Genomic DNA, 17,288 nt, shown 5'->3' with positions numbered 1-17,288 from the left:
AATTTGCCTCACAGTGAAAACTCCGTCTTTTGTTCCAGCGATCAGCTGAAAATGGCGGGTGGGGAGAGTTAAAGGGCCAGCTGCTCTGAGGCAAAAACAAAGGAAAAGGAGCCAGGAATCGACCAGAACCTCCTGGATATCGATCAATTGATCCCAATCAATCTGTTGGCTATCCTTGGAATAAAACTACCATCTTCTCTCTGTATCTGAGTGAACTTTCTCTGAGAGTCTGGATTAGCTTAAGGCTTCCCTCATCAATGGAATTCTGACTGGTCATATGAAAAATGAAAATGGTGAAAATGTGTCAAATTCAAAATCAAAACTTCAATCTCCACAAGAGGAAAATTCAAAACCTCTCCCTAGCTACTGCTCTGAGATGGAAGAGGGAGCTAATCCCTTTCACATTGGAGTGAGTGGAAGTCTCCATGGTCTCACCAGGAAATAGAAAAAATGCCCGCTTTGAATCTCTCATCTCTCTTAAGAAAATCCAGCCACACCCACTATGATAAAATTCAAAGTATCACTGGGCCCCATAACCATTGGAGGAATGGATTTAGGCACTATGAGAGGATGTACAGTGTAGTTATTGTCTTTCCTTGTTCACATTCTTGCATGTCGTATGCTCTAATGTATACAAAGATATACCCTAATGCCACCATGTTAAACAGTTTCAAGATGAAAATGAATAAAAACTATGCTAAAAAAGAAAATATGTACAGTGGTGCATCGGAAGACGAAATTAATCCGTTCCGTGAGGCTCTTCGTATAGTGGTTTTTTCGTCTTGAGAAGCAAGCCCATTGACAGCTTAGCGGATTAGCACTATTAGCGGTTTAGCGGCTTTTAGCGGATCAGCTGATAAGCGGCTTATCAGCGGATCAGCTGATAAGCGGCTTAGGAAAAGAGGGAAAAAAGGGGGGAAAACCCCGCAGGAACTCGCAAGACATTTTCATCTTGCGAAGCAAGCCCATAGGGAAATTCGTTTTGCGAAGCGCCTCCAAAACGGAAAACCCTTTCGTCTAGCGGGTTTTCCGTCTTGCGAGGCGTTCATCTTGCGGGGCACCACTGTATGAGTGTTTCAATTGGAGAAAGCTCAGGAAATACTGGACACAATGCAGTCGTACCTAATTAAAGTGGAATAATTTCATCTGCAAATGATTTCACAATGCTGCTCTCTACTCCCAGTGTAACAAACAAACTAAGTTGACAGGTAATCCTGGGTGATGAGTTCACCGACTTCAAGAGCATTTGAATCTGTTCTGGAAAGCATTAGTTTCTGCAAATAAGCACCACTCACTTGAATAAACATTAAACTGAAAGGCAAATAATCCATTGTACAGCTCTGAATAGTTGTGGAGAAGAAGAAAAATCAGAGGGATTGTTTAATGATTTGCTAGAAACATTATGTAACATAATATATGGGCTGTTCATTGCAGTTGGTAGACACTGTTGTTGACCAAACTGCACTGTAGCTTTGTTGTTTTCGAAGAAGTCTTTTAGACAGTGTTAGCCTTTGGGTTGCCAGGTTTTTATATGGAGGTTTTTGCTTTTTTTCTGTTTGGCTCCGGAGGCCTCCAGGCCTTGGAGCTCTGCTCAGGGGCGGAGCAAGGGGGTGCAGTGGGGGCGGGCCACACCGGGTGACATCCTGAGGGAGGGTGACACTCTGCATGCGTATCCCTGCCTGCGACTCCCAAGCCTACGCCTGTCAGGGCCGCTGGCAAAGTGGCAAAGCTCCCCCCTTCCCCCGGCTCACTGTAGGCTTGGGAGTCATGGGCGGGTTGCCCCGTCATCCAGGAAAAAGCCTTACTCCACAGGTCGCCTGCTTGCCCGCTTGGTGCTTCGCTTCCTTCCTACTCGGGCTGCTGGTGGAGGCGAGGGGCGGGCCAGGGAGGGGCGTCAGTGGGCCACGAGAAGCTCCCCCTCCCATCCCCCCGCCAGCTGGTGGGCGGCCTCCCTCCTTCCCTCGCCCTTTTCTGCCTCTTCTGCACACACGGAGCAAGAACCTCCCCCTCGTGCCTGTAAAACAGGCTCTCTCTAACATTCCAGAGAAACCAAAAAGAAAAGCCACCGTTTTGAGCTCGTCTCTTTTATGGATGCAACGATTAGTTTTGGCTACAACCATTGGGGATTGCACCAGCAGGGTAGAAAAACGCCTTTGCAATGCTTTGTTCTGATGCGTGGCCTCGCCGTTAATGAAATAATGCACCCCCCTCCCAGCCATGGTGGCGATGCTGGGACCAGCCAGGCAGTGCCATTGGTGCTTGTGGTCCTCAGGAGCTCCATGCTGCTGTGGCGCTTGCCATCTTGCCTCTCCAGAAGTCCATACTGGTGCACTTTCAGAAATCCATCCCTGAATACAGTTCAATGATTACAAAGAATTTCACAATGCTGCCCTTTACACCCATGATAACAGATTAATTTTACACATAATCTGGGTGACAGGTCTGCAGCCAGGTTCAAGAGAGTTTAATAATGGTTTAATGATTAGCTTGAGACAGTACCTAGCATAATATATATGTTGCTCACTGCAGTTGCAAGACATTGTCCTCGACCAAACTGCACTGTGGCTTTCATTATAACCACTACCCCAAAAAAATAGCTTGCTGAAACGAAATGGATTGGACGGAGCCAATTCCAGCATTGTTCCTCTTTATCCTTATGATTTCCTTTGTTTTGAAACTGGGCACTTTCTGGAACAAGAGCTCCCAAACTCTTCCACCAGGACCGAGGCCTTTACCACTCATTGGAAATCTCCACATCATGGATCTCAAGAGGCCTCACAGAACCATGTTAAAGGTAAAGATTCCAGGTCTTCCCATGCCAAGGCTGAAGGGTTCTGGGGCAGCCCAATCAGATGAGCGGGGTAGAAAATTAGTAGTAGTAGTATTAATAATAATATCAATAATGCATTACATTTTGTTCTTTTAGAGCCTATAAATCTCATCTCCCCTTTGTGTGCTACAGAACCGCCTCTTAACATTCCCAGTCATATTTGCAATTTATAACCAGTTGCAATTTATAACTGGTAATTTGAACAAGGTGTTTGGTGTCGAATCCCGTTTGACTCTGCCTCCATTTTCAAGGATGAAAAAGTGCCAATGCAAACCTTGCCCAGCCCAGCCTCCTCCTTCAGCCTATCTTTCTAAACTAGATTTGAGAGGTGCCATTAAAGGTATAATCACTTACAACTGCCTATTTTGTTCTGGTTTTCTGATTATGCCTAGCAAATATTTGTTCTGCCACAACTGAATAATAATAATAATAATTTATTAATTATACCCTGCCCATCTGGCTGCGTTTCCCCGGCCACCCAGCAGACTAAGAATATGATAAAACATCAAACATTAAAAACCTCCCCTAAAAGGAGTGCCTTCAGGTGTCTTCTAAAAATCAGATAGTTGTTTATTGCCTTGACATCTGATGGGATGGCGTTCCACAGGACACTCTATCTGGTCCCCTGTAACAACCATAAGGCCCTGAGCACTGGACCTGAGTGTCCAGGCTGAACGGTGGGGATGGAGACGCTCCTTCAGGATACTGGGCCGAGGCCACTTATGGCTTTTAAATGTCAGCTTCAAAACTTTGAATAGTGCTTGGAAACGTACTGGGAGCCAACGTAGGTCATTCAGAACCAGTGGTATATTGTCTCGGCAGCCACTCCCAGTCACCAGTGTAGCTACTGCATTCTGGATTTGTTGCAGTTTCTGGGTCGCCTTTAAAAGTAGTCCCACATAGAGCACATTGCAGTAGTACAAGCAGGAGTTAACTAGAGCATGCACCACTCTGGCAAGACAGTCTGCTGGCAGATAGGGTCTCAGCTTGCGAACCAGATGGAGCTGGTAGATAGCTGCCCTGGACACAGAATTGACCTGCACCTCCATGGACAGCTGTGAGTCCAAAAATGAATCCCAGGCTGCACATCTGGTCCTTCAGAGGCACAGTTACCCCATTCAGGACCAGGAGTCCTCCACACCTGCCTGCCTCCTGTCCCCCAAAAACAGTACTTCTGTCTTGTCAGGATTCAACCTCCATCTGTCAGCCACCATCCATCCTCCAACCGCCCCCCGACACTCACACAGGACCTTCACCACCTTCAATGGTTTTTATTTAAAAGGGAGGTAGAGCTGTTTATTATCCGCATACCCCACAAGTGAGAGCCCAGGGGCCTGAACACTCATCCCCCAACACCACTTTCTGGACACGCCCCAGGAAGAAGGAGTGAACCCACTGTATAACAGTGCCCCCAGATCCCAGCCCCTCTAGATGGTCCAGAAGGATGTCATGGTCGATGATATCAAAGGTCACAGAGATCCAGCAGAACTAGGAAACAGCTTTCACCTTTGTCCTTAGCCGGCCGGAGATAATTGTGCTGCTGCACAACCAAGGCAGTTTCAGTCTCATGATGAGGCTTGAATCCCAAATGGAAGGGATCCAAATGGGCCGCATCCTCTAGACGTTCCTGGAATTGTTCAGCAGCCACCCACTCAATCACCTTGCCCAAGAATGGAAGATTTGAGACTGGGTGGTAGTTAATGCAGTCTTGGTTCTGTCAGAGAGGATTTGCATCAATATATTCTTTGGGTATGCCAGAACTCTGTTTCTCATTTTTTCTTCTGTTGAATTCCAGTTGTCAAAGCAGTATGGCCCTGTCTTCAGCATCCAAATGGGACCCCAGAAAGCTGTGGTGTTGACAGGATATGAGACAGTAAAGGAGGCTCTGGTTAATCAGGCGGACGCATTTGCTGACAGGCCCATCATTCCATTATTTCAAGAGCTTGCACAAGGCTTTGGTGAGGACCCTCCCTTTCTACTGGAACTTGTAATGCTTGCAGACACACACTGCTCCCACCAGGTGAACACAATCTGTTCCCAAGAAATGGTTCGTAAGATGAGCGTTTGCAAAGCAAGTCATCGAAATCCATTGTTTCCTGTGGGGGAAATCCTTGCCAATTTTTCAACCCACCTCAGTGCCTTTGACATTGACAGAGTATCTGCAGGCATTAGGCTGAACATGTGTCACAAAAAATGTCAAATGTGGATTTCTGCAGATCAAGCTAAAATGTTAAAAAGAGTGGACCAGGTCAGCCTTTTTTTGGTCTTGACTTTCAGTGGATAAAGACTCTCCTCCTGGAAGAGAGGGGAGTGGTTGTGGGCGGGAGCCCGAGCCACCCTCTAGCAGGGGGGAATAGCTGGGATCCATTCTCAGTTCCATGCAAGAAATGCAGAACACAATTTATTGATATTTTTGTACAATGGCCATGCAGACATGAAACCTTTCCTCCCGTCTCATCAGGTGTAATTTTTTCTAATGGTGAGAACTGGAAAGTGATGCGGCGGTTTGCTTTAAGCACATTACGGGACTACGGAATGGGAAAGAGGACCATAGAGGACAGAATTGTTGAGGAATGCAGTGTCCTGATAAATAAATTTGAATCTTATGAAGGTGAGTTGGTGTTTTCCTCTGGTGCATAACTATACTAGCATAGTTTAAAGGTGCCAAGACTATTGTGTTACATATTCCTAACTTCCAGAAGCACAGATCCCAGGGTTCGCTGCAGTTGGACTGTTCCTGTAACATGCAGATTGTACTGCAATAACTCCTGTGACTTCCAAGCATTTCTTAGCCCAGCTATGGCCACATCCAGCAGCACTTAGGATCAGTTCATTTGTTAAATGAGGTCTACTCATAGGGAAGCTGCCAGTAGGGATTTAAGACAACAAAGAACAGATTTAGCATGTCCATTCTAGGAATGCTGTACTCGTCTCTTATGTGTTTTACATCCCACATTTTAAACAGAATATTTTTGCTTAACTGTCATATTTATGTATAGGAAAACCATTTGAGACCACCACAATTATGAATGCAGCTGTTGCTAATATAATAGTGGCCATACTACTAGACAAGCGATTTGATTATGAAGATCCCACATACATAAGACTTCTGAAGTTGGTCAATGAAAATAGCCGGCTCGCCGGAAGCTTTTCAGTCACGGTAATCTATTTTTTACAATTAAAACAAATAAGCAGTTGATTATAACAAACCCAGTTGATTATAACAAACAAACCCAGTCACTCGGCTGGGTGAGGACTGGGTGAGGACTGTTCCTTTGGTCGTTGTTGTTGTTTTATTGGTTCTGTATAGTTTGTTTTTTGTTTTTAAGGGGCGGGATCAGGGCTGCCTGGGAGTGGGGCCCCAGCCAACACGACTGCAGCCCGCAGACTGTCTCGCCAGAGTGGTGCATGCTCTAGTAATCTCCCGCTTGGACTACTGCAATGCGCTCTACGTGGAGCTACCTTTGAAGGTGACTCGGAAACTACAACTAATCCAGAATGCAACAGCTAGACTGGTGACTGGGGGCGGCCGCTGAGACCACATAACACCTGTCTTGAAAGACCTACATTGGCTCCCAGTATGTTTCCGAACACAATTCAAAGTGCTGGTGTTGACCTTTAAAGCCCAGAGCGTCTCCACCCCCATCGTTCTGCCCGGAGGCTGAGGTCCAGCGCCGAGGGCCATCTGGCGGTTCCATCATTGCGAGAAGCAAAGCTACAGGGAACCAGGCAGAGGGACTTCTTGGTAGTGGCGCCCACCCTGTGGAACGCCCTCCCATCAGATGTTAAAGCGATAAATAACTACGTGACATTCTGAAGACATCTTAAGGCAGCTCTGTTCAGGGAAGTTTTTAATCTGTGATATTTTAGTGTATATTTGGTTTCTATGGAAGCCGCCCAGAGTGGCAAAATATTTAGAAAACTCACACGGCACAGTCATCCCATAACTATAATAAAGTCTCTTTCGCACACACGCTTTCTGGCCTCACTGCCGTTAGGACTCCAAGGACAAGGAAAAACAAGTGATAGTTGGTTCCATGATGGCTCAGAAGGGGCCTCCAAGGGCAGATCTCCCTCTCTGAAGGCGAACCTCCAGAGGAGAACTGCCATAGCCTACTATTCTGGGCTTGCACATAAATTTTGCTCTGAAAGACCCAGCTGAGAGTACAATACTGAGTTTTTCTAATGTCTCTTTTTCCTTTTTCACATTTTTATCCTTTCAGCTGTATAACGTGTTTCCTGCTCTTGGTTTTCTATTGGGGGCTCCTAAGACTTTCAATCAAAACAGAGCTGAGCTGTTTGCCTTCATAAATGCCACCTTCATAAAACACCTCAGAGATCTGGATGAAAATGACCAGAGGAGCTTTATTGACTCATTTCTTATCCAACAACAAGAGGTAAGTTGGCCCAGAATAAGCGTTGACATTTTCAATTCATGTTTTGAGGGCATATTCGCAAGTGAATGCAAAAGTTGTAGTCAGGAAGTCTCACTTCAGAAGGGACCAACCTGGCATACTTCCTCCCCTTTCCCAATAGTCAGCCATTGTTAATGTGTTACAGAAGTTGCCTCTGCAGGGTCAATGGTTGCATGCTCAACAGCATTTCTGGGGAAAAAATCCCTGATCAGGAAAACATGTATTTATAGATAATTATGCAGTGATGAGAGGTAATCAAGTCATAAATATTGGTTGCCAGACTCCCTTTTGATACAAAGGGGGATGGGATAATGCCTCATGTGCTCAGAAGAAGGCGTTCTTCACACTGGAGGAGATAGGAAGCTTTGAGGGTGGGGAGCAAGGAAAAAACATTGGCCCATGCACTGACCAATCAGCCTTAAATTAGGGCTTCAGTTCTTTTAACCATTACTAAGACTGGAAATGGGACACAGGTTGCGCTGTGGGTTAAAGCCTCAGCGCCTAGGACTTGCCGATCGAAAGGTCGGCGGTTCGAATCCCTGAGGCGGGGTGCGCTCCCGCTGCTCGGTCCCAGCGCCTGCCAACCTAGCAGTTCGAAAGCACCTCCGGGTGCAAGTAGATAAATAGGGACCGCTTACCAGCGGGAAGGTAAACGGCGTTTCCGTGTGCGGCTCTGGCTCGCCAGAGCAGCGATGTCACGCTGGCCACGTGACCCGGAAGTGTCTCCGGACAGCGCTGGCCCCTGGCCTCTTAAGTGAGATGGGCACACAACCCCAGAGTCTGTCAAGACTGGCCCGTACGGGCAGGGGTACCTTTACCTTTACCTTTACTTAAGACTGGAAATAAATATGAATTGGAGTTTCTGCTCATCATTTAATTAGCACCCAGAAAAGGAAACAGTTGGTTGGGTGACAACAAAGTTCTAAATAACAGGCTGGAAATTATTTCTAAAATCTTAAACTAATTACTGATGAGTTTGAAAAGTAAAAGCAGATCTACAGGCCTGGTGTGCTGGTCCCATGGGTTACCCGAGAGGCGAGGTCCAAGTCCGGTCCGTGGTCAAAGGCGCAACATGGAGGCAGTCCATAGTAGCTGAAGCTGGGTGCAGGGCAGGGAGTCAGGTGAAGTCAGGGACAGGCATGCAAGCAGGGAGCCAGGGCGGGTCAGGAGCTCAGGCAGGAAAGCAGGACAGGGACCAGGCGGGAACTAGCAACCAACAATGATGCTCCTGCAAGTTGGGACTGGGGCTGGCCGACTTTTATCTGCCCCGAGGCATAGGGCGGCCCCGATCCCCTGGTGACTCACCTCTCCTGGCCTGGAGGAGAGCACTCCTCCTGCAGGAACTTAGTTCCTTCCTCCTCTCTGCCCTGAGCCTCTGCAGCTCAAGAGAGGCTGGAGGGTTACCAGACCCAGAGGCAACCTCAGCTTCCTCTGACGGGGCTGAGAGTGGAGCACCTGCAGGCCATGGGTCCTCCATCACCTCAGGAGCCAGAGCAGACTCAGCTGATGCCTGCACCTGAGGATCCAGCACAGGTGAGGACCCTTCAGGCTCATGCCCCAGCTCTGGCTCAGCTGGTTCTGGAGGCGGGGAATGCTGTGCAGGCTGGGATCCCTCAGGTTCAGCATCCGAGTCCAAATCCCAGGCCATCACACTTGAATTTGCTTTTAACTTTCAATCTACATTGCCTATAAAACTGTTTTCTTCCTGTCTTTCCTGTGCTATCCTGACTGGGAAATAAAAGTGAATTCTATCTGCATCACAAGGGCAGCATAACGGAGACGCTCAAGTGGGGGGGAGGGGGTCTCATTAATCAGGCAAAAATAACTGACTCCTTCATTGCTTCTTGAAAATATATGAAAATTCCATAATGAACAGTTAGCACAGTTAAGAGATGAGATGTGCAGAAAGTTTAGAGAGATTTGATCAGAGATGCAATTGCAGATGAAATAATCTATAGAAGCTGTGGGAAAAGACTTGGACTTTTCCCTGCCTAAATGGAAAACAACAGCTTTACAGCTGTATGAAGGGATGAAACAAATAAAAGACGCTGTTGTGAAAATCTGAATATTTTGAATAATAGTTATATACATAATTCACATACAGAGATGCGGAAGACTACTTTTCTTCCTTTGCTTTATTTTATTTTTTAGCTTGTGTTTTCTGTGACTTTTAATCATTGTTAATTTTCTGTATGTTCTATCTGTATGTATGTTTTGTTTTTTGAAGTTCTATATTTTGGATAAATGAAGATACCCTCAGGAAGGAGATGGACCAAAGATGAAAGGATCTGTGTGAGATGCAGAGAGGATCCCTCAGGGTGGGAAGCTGAGGAAAGAGGTGGGAACTGGGAGGGTTCACTCTTCTGGGTCTGGAATAAGGGTTAAGGTATAAATAATAAAGATCTTAGAATTATTATTCTTCCCCTTTCTTTTTCTTTTCTCTTTTAAAAAATTCTCTTCTTTTTTGTTTTCTAGTTTGTCCTGCTGCAAATTCACAGCAGTCTGAAACTGAGCCACTTTTAGATAGGCAGGATGGCCATTTGGGAGAGTAGTTGTACGATAGGAGGGGAAATGGTAGAAAGGAGAATTATTGGATGCTAAGATCCAAGTTTTGGGCAAGTACTGTTTCGTGAGAGAACTACAGCATAGATTTAAAAAGGACAAAATATGCAGCAAAGTAATAGTGGAAATATAAGTTGTTGAAAAGCATATCTTAACATATGTACCAAATAAAGGTTCTAAACAGCTAAGAAGTTTTAATGTTATTTCACTCTTCTTTTGATCCTCTGCCTCCCTTGTGAATCTGCTGGTTGTAATGTGAAACTGCATGGCTGCGCCTTTGTGAGAGAAAAATGCTAGGAATATATCCCTGATAAGCAAGGACTGTGTGGATCTTAGAAAAAGTGCTCAGTATGGTGAATATCCTGAAAAACACACCACTGTTGGTCGGTGCCGTACGGCAACTATTGAATGAACAATTGGAAGACCTCCTTCCTCTCTTCACTCCCTTCTGGCTCCCAGGGGGACGGGCAGCTATTACAACCAGCATCTCTATTGGTGTTACAGGTGTTGAAAAGTGTGGCTGAAGGTAGTTGCTATCTCCAAAATATGGAGGGCACCACATTGTCTATCTCAGTTTAATGAAACAGTTCCAGATGAATATGTGGTATTTCTGTGTCATTTTTCCAGTTTAGACTATGAGTAAATACATTAAAGACTATGAGTAAATGCATTAAAGAAGTTCAACTGAGAACCATATATGTCAGCTGAAAACAACACTTTATGGTAACCCTGATTTCAGATCTCCACAAGTGTTTGCCAGAAATTCTGCTTTCCATGTATGCAATTATAATACTGTTGCAGGTTTGTGGGGTCAGTCTGCATGATGCCTGAGCACATTCCAGCTTGTGGGGATCTTGTACCCAGTAAGGGTTAATTCTAATGGAGGAATCTCTTGTTGAATCAGTCAGACAAGTTTCTTTGTGAGATGAGGGCCATATACTTGTCATCTAAATACTGCCGCTAGTTCCTTTGTCTAAAGAAAGGCTGTTGGCTAAGGAGTTAAGCACCACGATTCACTTCAGAGAAGGAGGAGATGGATTGCCAAGCTTCCCCAACCTCCTCTATTAGCTGGTAGATGGTGAACAACAGCTGTGACTATGGAGAAGCAAGACATTTTGGGGTCTTGATGCTGAGCCCCTCTATCTTAGGCTCGGGTTGTATATATGTGTAAATAAACCCTGTATCAGACTTCCTGTTTCTTGCCAAGGGATATGGCTGCTTCCCATGAGATAGGACACCCAGTTGTGCCAGAAATTCAAGACTAATATGAGGGTAATTTGTCCTGCTGATCCCTCCAGGGGATGAGGGGGCTGTCTCACCCACAGATTCTCTGATATCTGTTGCCCACAACAAGATGTGGGGGCAGAGGACGCTGGGTGCTGGACCCTGGCACAGAAGAACTCTCTGGATTCAATCTCTCGAGCAGGGACACCTGTTTTTAAAAATTACTAAGATTCAGACCAAAAATGGTCGTTTCCTGGATGGAGGAAATGAAAGAAAAATCTGCTAAATTATACAGTCGCTTGGGCTGAAGTGGCTTGGGCTGAAGAAGAGATAAGATGGTGGTGGTTGCTGCACACTTACAAAAAGAAGAATCCTCCTTCCCCAGACAGGTTGGAAATATTTTCTCAATTATAAAAAGGGGTGTATTTTACATAAAAATGCATTTGCTTGCATGGATATATTTTTACACATGGTTTGAAGAGAGAGTGACAGCAGATTTTGGGTGCCTGCCGGTTTTCCTGGGGCTGGGGAAAACTGGTGGGGGGACATGGAGTGCATAGAAGAGCTGGAACAATTTCTATATAACTTACTGTTTATGAAGCACACCCTCACCTAATTGCATTTACTGGACACATTCAAAACATCAGTTCATCAAAAGAGAACAAAGAGAAAACAGGGCCGTTATTCTTAACTTTGGGTGGAAGCCCAGGACTTTCAGCAGAAGGAGATGAACAAGAGAGAACAGTCTTTTAAAATAATCTAAGAGAGGGAAATATTGAAATAAAAGCTCCTGTTAAAACAAGATTGGGAGTCACATACCAGCGAATGATTGATTGAGAAGACAAGGACGGTAAATCAGAATTTGGAAACTGGAAATTAACAAGAAAGCAGAAAACAAATAAATATATTATCTCTGAAACCCAGGACATGAGGAATCCTACCTTTGAAATTTCTTTGAATTTGGAATATATAATTGGTAATATTGTATATGATTTCATTTGATTTGTTAATAATTGGAAGATTTTTATTGGAAAATGAATGAACATTATTTTAAAATAAATAAATAAACCCTATATCATCATGATGGCATAGTCTGGAAAGCCTGGAATCTCTCACTACTTAGCGACTGGGGTGATGTGCAATGATACTTTGGATCATCGGGTTCAGTCAGCTATTCATTTTTATCTTTGCACATGAAATTTTCTCACTACATTCGTTTTAATCAGTTCATACTCTTTGCAACCCAGGAGGAGAAGAAGAAGAAGAAGACGAATGCATATTTCCACAACGAAAACTTAAAAGCTGTTGTGGCCAACTTATTTGGTGCTGGCATGGAGACAACTTCCACCACACTGCGCTGGGGACTGTTACTAATGATGAAACATCCTGAAATTCAGAGTGAGTGCTTTTAATTGGGTTGGCTCCCATTATTCTGAGATATCTAAATTCCAGTTATATGTAACTATTAGAGAGAGAAAATATTTATAAGTTGCATATATATATATATATATATATATATATATATATATATTCACAACAATTGTTCAGTCATAAGCTTAACATTTCAACCTGGACTCCCTTCTCCCTCTTTCTGTGGTTCTTTACATTTCATTTCATATTCCTGCATACTCCAAATTATCTCATTATTTTAGATATATATTTCTGTATATATCCCATAGATATATTGAAACTGTGGGTTTTTTCATTAATCCTGCCAATGTCTTAGTATGTTTACAGTTTGTTTATAAATTCATAATAAACCATTTCCATTGCTTTCCAAAAATAATAATAATCTTGTTCTCCCAGTAAGTTTTTCCATTTCTGCGTAGTCCATTAATTTCTGTATACATTCTTCTCTTGTCGGGATCTCTTCATTGTTCCATATTTGAGCAAATATTAATCTTGCAGCCATGATTGCATAAATAAATAAATGTGTATAAATTTATATAAATTGCATACATAAATAAATTTCTAAATATTCTATACTAAATAAATTTCTAGGTAGTTCTGATCTCATAAGAAAAGCTTATGGCTTTTTAAACATCTTAAACACCTTTTTCAATTCATCATATATCATTTCCCAGTAAACTTTAACCTTATTACAAGACCACCACATATGAAAAATAGTGCCTTCTATCTTTTTACGTTTCCAGCACATATTCAGTTTGGATTTATACATTTTAGCCAATTTACTAGGTGTCAGGTACCATCCATGTAACATTTTCATATAGTTGTCTCTTAAACTATAACATTCTGTAAATTTTAGATCCACATTTGATAAACTTTCCCATGTCTCCATTTCTTTATTATTACTAATATCTATTGCCCAGTGTATCATTGAAGATTTCACTAAATAATATACATTCACTAAATAACAACAACAACAACAACAACAACAACAACAATAATAAACAATGAAAAGAATATTGTCAGTAATACATTCAATTTAATGGCTGAAGTAACGAAAGTTTCATTCTCCTCCATTGGTTTTATCTTTATTAATTTTAAGACCTGCTATTTCTAAAAAAAAAAAATAATAATCTTTTCCAATGCCTTTGAGATTGACTCTATTGGTTCCTCAACAAATATCACCACAGTATATCCAACAGCTATATATGAAATATTATAATATTATTATATTATATTATATTATATTATATTATATTATATTATATTATATTATATTATATTATTATATTATATTTTTCCTATTGTCTCTTTCCCGCTTTTATTTACCTTTTTTTTATTATATCTTATTCTTTGTGCCAAAACTTCTAAAGCTTTTATAAACAAGGAAGGTGACAGTGGGCAACCCTGTCTAGTTCCTTTATTTCCTTTAGTTATTTAACTATTTTCAGTCAATACATTACTTACTGATGGATCAGTATATATTGCCTTAACTCCTTTTATAAAACTGTCTCCACAAACCATATATTCCAAAGCCTTAAACATATAAAGTCCCAGGAGACATTGTCAAATGCTTTCTCGGAGTCTAAATGCTTTCTCTTTTAATACAGTTTTCAACCTATTAGCTAATATGTCTACAAACAGTTTATAATCGTTATCCAACATCGAAATAAGTCGATAGCTCTTAGTTATTTCTCTTTTGCCTCCACCTCTTCCTGTCCAAATGCTCTTTCTCCACCATATTTTCCACCATATTTTCTCCAAAATTTGTATGGCTTGGTAGGATCACAAAATCTTTGTTTTTGACCTTTATATGTAAAAGATACCACTTCAGGATATTCCCAGCAGTGATATTTTAATAATCATTCTGGATGAAATTCCCTACATCAGTATATCAAGTTATTGGCTAAAATGTTTTTCCTGTTTAAAAAATACCAGTGTCACATTCTGGAGACTAAGTATGTGAGTATATTCTCTATTTATTTGTCTTTTGCCTCTACCTCTGTTGAATCTACCTCTTCCTGTCCAGCTTCCCTTCCAAATGCTCTTTCTCCAGCTAACTCTTTCCCATATTTTCTCCAAAATTTGTCGGGGTCTGGAGGATCCCAAAATCTTTGTTTTTGACCTTTATATGTAAAAGTTACCATTTCAGAATATTCCCAGCAGTGATATTTTAATAATCCTCCTGGATGAATTTCTCTCCCTCAGTATATCAGGTTATTGTCTATATTGTTTGTCCTTCTTAAAAATACATTTGTTAAATTCTAGAGATTAAATTTGCGAGCCTATGGAATTGTAGAACGAGTTTATTCCCGTTCTATGCTGGAGAGATTAATATTTTGAGAGACAAAAGCCAAAGTCAAAGAGATAATCTTGTAGGAGTGGAGAATCAAGACAGACAAGTAGGTGATGATCAGAGAGACGTCCTTTTTTTGGCAAGCTCTCAGAGTCTCTCTTTTATTGAGTATTAACAAGCATTGCCACAAATGAGCTAGTGGCTGATTGGCTATTATAGAGACAAAGAAACTCATCGCTGATTGGTTAACATATGCATAAGGCGGGTACAAGGCGGGATTACATATACACATTAATCTTCAATAGTTCAAACAAGGTAGAGCTTAGACAGGTATGAAAGCTCTTAATCCACTTATAACTAAGATTGATTATAATATGACTAAAGCTATTACTAATGTTATGATCATAACATAAGAGCACATAATCAATTATACATTGAAGAAGAGTATATCAGTGTGAACTTAGGGTGAACCAAAAGAGGGGAATGCTTGTGTGCCTGGTACAGCTTTGTGGAATGTGTAGGAGGGATTATAAGCAAAGCTAGAGGATTAAAGTTGAGACTTGAGTATTTCAAGAAAGGCAAGAAGGGGGGGGGGGTAGCACTAGTTCCCAGAATCTCCCAGAATGCCACACAGAAGAGAACCAATGTTTCCCAATAATGGCACAGAAATAGAACATCCCTTCATAATCTTAGCAGAAAAATAAACGTATTTCTTTTTGTTGCCACCAGTAAAGGTCCAAGAAGAAATTGCAAAGGTTGTTGGATCTTCTCAGCCAAGGATTGAACACCGAACAAAAATGCCTTATACAGATGCCGTGGTCCATGAGATCCAGAGGTTTGCCAATATTGTCCCAACCAACCTGCCACATGCCACGACTACAGATGTTACCCTCAATGGCTACTTCATTCCAAAGGTGATCCTTTTCATTGAACTGCTGCCCACTAGTTACAATACATTTTAAGGCTTTCCTGGGAGTAAGCCCCTTGGACTTCAGTGTGGGTGACATCTGCGCAGACTTGTATAGGATTGCATTGTAAGCAAGCAATCTACCCATCAGAAGCTGTCAGGCATCAGCTTCAACCCATTAAACAGATCTCAGTGGAAAGGAGCACAAGGTTGGGAAAGAAACCATTTCTAGTGGGAGATCATGGTTTATACATTAAAGTTTGTCACACTAAAGACATTTCTCAGATGAACTCAAATCTCATTTCTCCTACACTAAATATTTATTGTACCAGAGGCATACACGTTATTTTAAAATGACTCTTGCTTTGCCTTTGCAGGGGACATACATCATACCATTGCTGTCCTCTGTGCTGCACGATGAATCTCAATGGGAGAAACCATATAAATTCTATCCTGGGCATTTTCTCAACTCTGAAGGAAAATTCTTAAAGAGGGATGCTTTCATGCCTTTCTCTGCAGGTATTTTTTTTTACTTTTGTGTATATCAGCATATTGTGTACTTAGTCAATGGGATTTTTACATGCCTGGAATGTAACCTATTGTGCAAAGGTAAGAATCACATCAGTTGCTGTGGCCATTTCTGCCACTAGATCTGACCACTTGGTGTGCGGCCCCTGGAATGTTGCTCACCAGGGAATGTGGCCCTCAGGCTGAGAAAGGTTTCCCACCCCTGCCATTGCATGATGGCTCGTATTGGGAGTTCATAATTCTTTTAAGATGGGCACTGTGAGCTGTTATTTTATCTCTGCATTTTAATCTGCTTTAAAGTATTTGTGATGATGTTATTGAGCAACTGCTAAACCCAGTTTCTCTGCTGCCTGTGTGTCCTTACAGGTCGGAGAGCATGTTTAGGTGAGACTCTTGCCAAAATGGAGCTCTTCCTCTTCTTCACAAGTCTCCTGCAGAGATTCACCTTCCAGCCACCCCCTGGAACATCTCAGGAAGACCTGGACCTTACTCCTGCTATTGGGCTTACAACATCGCCCATGCCCCACCAACTCTGTGCTCTGCCACGTTTCTAAGACTCACAAGCTCCTGGCTTGCTTAGCCTACCTGGGTATGCAATGCGAGCCTTTTTTTAAACACCACTGTTCAACAAGGGTATTTGAGTTGAGTAGCCTAGTGGTGGAATTGGTGCATGCTTTGTCACAAACCTGAAGTGTTCCCCTTTACCTGCCATAGTGTCAAATCCCATGAAACTAGCATTGGAGCATCTCTTACTTAAAACCTGGCCCTGAGTTCTTATGACACTTGGGGCATAGAGATCAATCCACAAATCTGGTTGCAGGTATTCCCATGTTAACATATACCTTCAAATATCTTGAAGCATCATATTCCCAGGTAGATGTGCAGGGAATTGTGATCAAGATGAAAAAGAGTCTGGAAACCATGCCTTATGAGGAATGGTTGAGGAAGTTGGGTATGTTAACATCTGTGGCTGCAATGTATTTTGATTCTGAACTGTATTTGTTGATGTCAGGCAATGGCTTTGTTTCCTCTGGGTTCTTTAAAAAGTCTGTAATAATAAATCTGGCAACTGGGTTTGCTTCTGGCATCTCCATGCTACCAATTAATTCTGTGACTTTC

General features: G+C 42.5%; 1 protein-coding gene across 1 annotated transcript; it reads left to right on the top strand.

Annotated features, from left to right (window-relative positions):
• Window positions 1-2,564: 2,564 nt before the first annotated feature.
• On the top strand, window positions 2,565-16,970 carry LOC307212660 (cytochrome P450 2K1-like). Its single transcript, XM_079970228.1, has 9 exons — window positions 2,565-2,794; window positions 4,626-4,788; window positions 5,292-5,441; window positions 5,830-5,990; window positions 7,054-7,227; window positions 12,282-12,429; window positions 15,464-15,648; window positions 16,019-16,160; window positions 16,536-16,970. The coding sequence occupies exons 1-9, from the start codon at window positions 2,612-2,614 to the stop codon at window positions 16,721-16,723; spliced, it is 1,494 nt and encodes a 497-aa protein (XP_079826354.1). The 5' UTR covers window positions 2,565-2,611; the 3' UTR covers window positions 16,724-16,970.
• The last annotated feature ends 318 nt before the right edge of the window (window positions 16,971-17,288 follow it).

The sequence above is a fragment of the Podarcis cretensis genome (assembly GCF_951804945.1).
Source record: "Podarcis cretensis genome assembly, chromosome: 3".
NCBI classification, from domain to species: Eukaryota; Metazoa; Chordata; class Lepidosauria; order Squamata; family Lacertidae; genus Podarcis; species Podarcis cretensis.
This window is presented reverse-complemented; position numbering and strand designations above follow the sequence as displayed.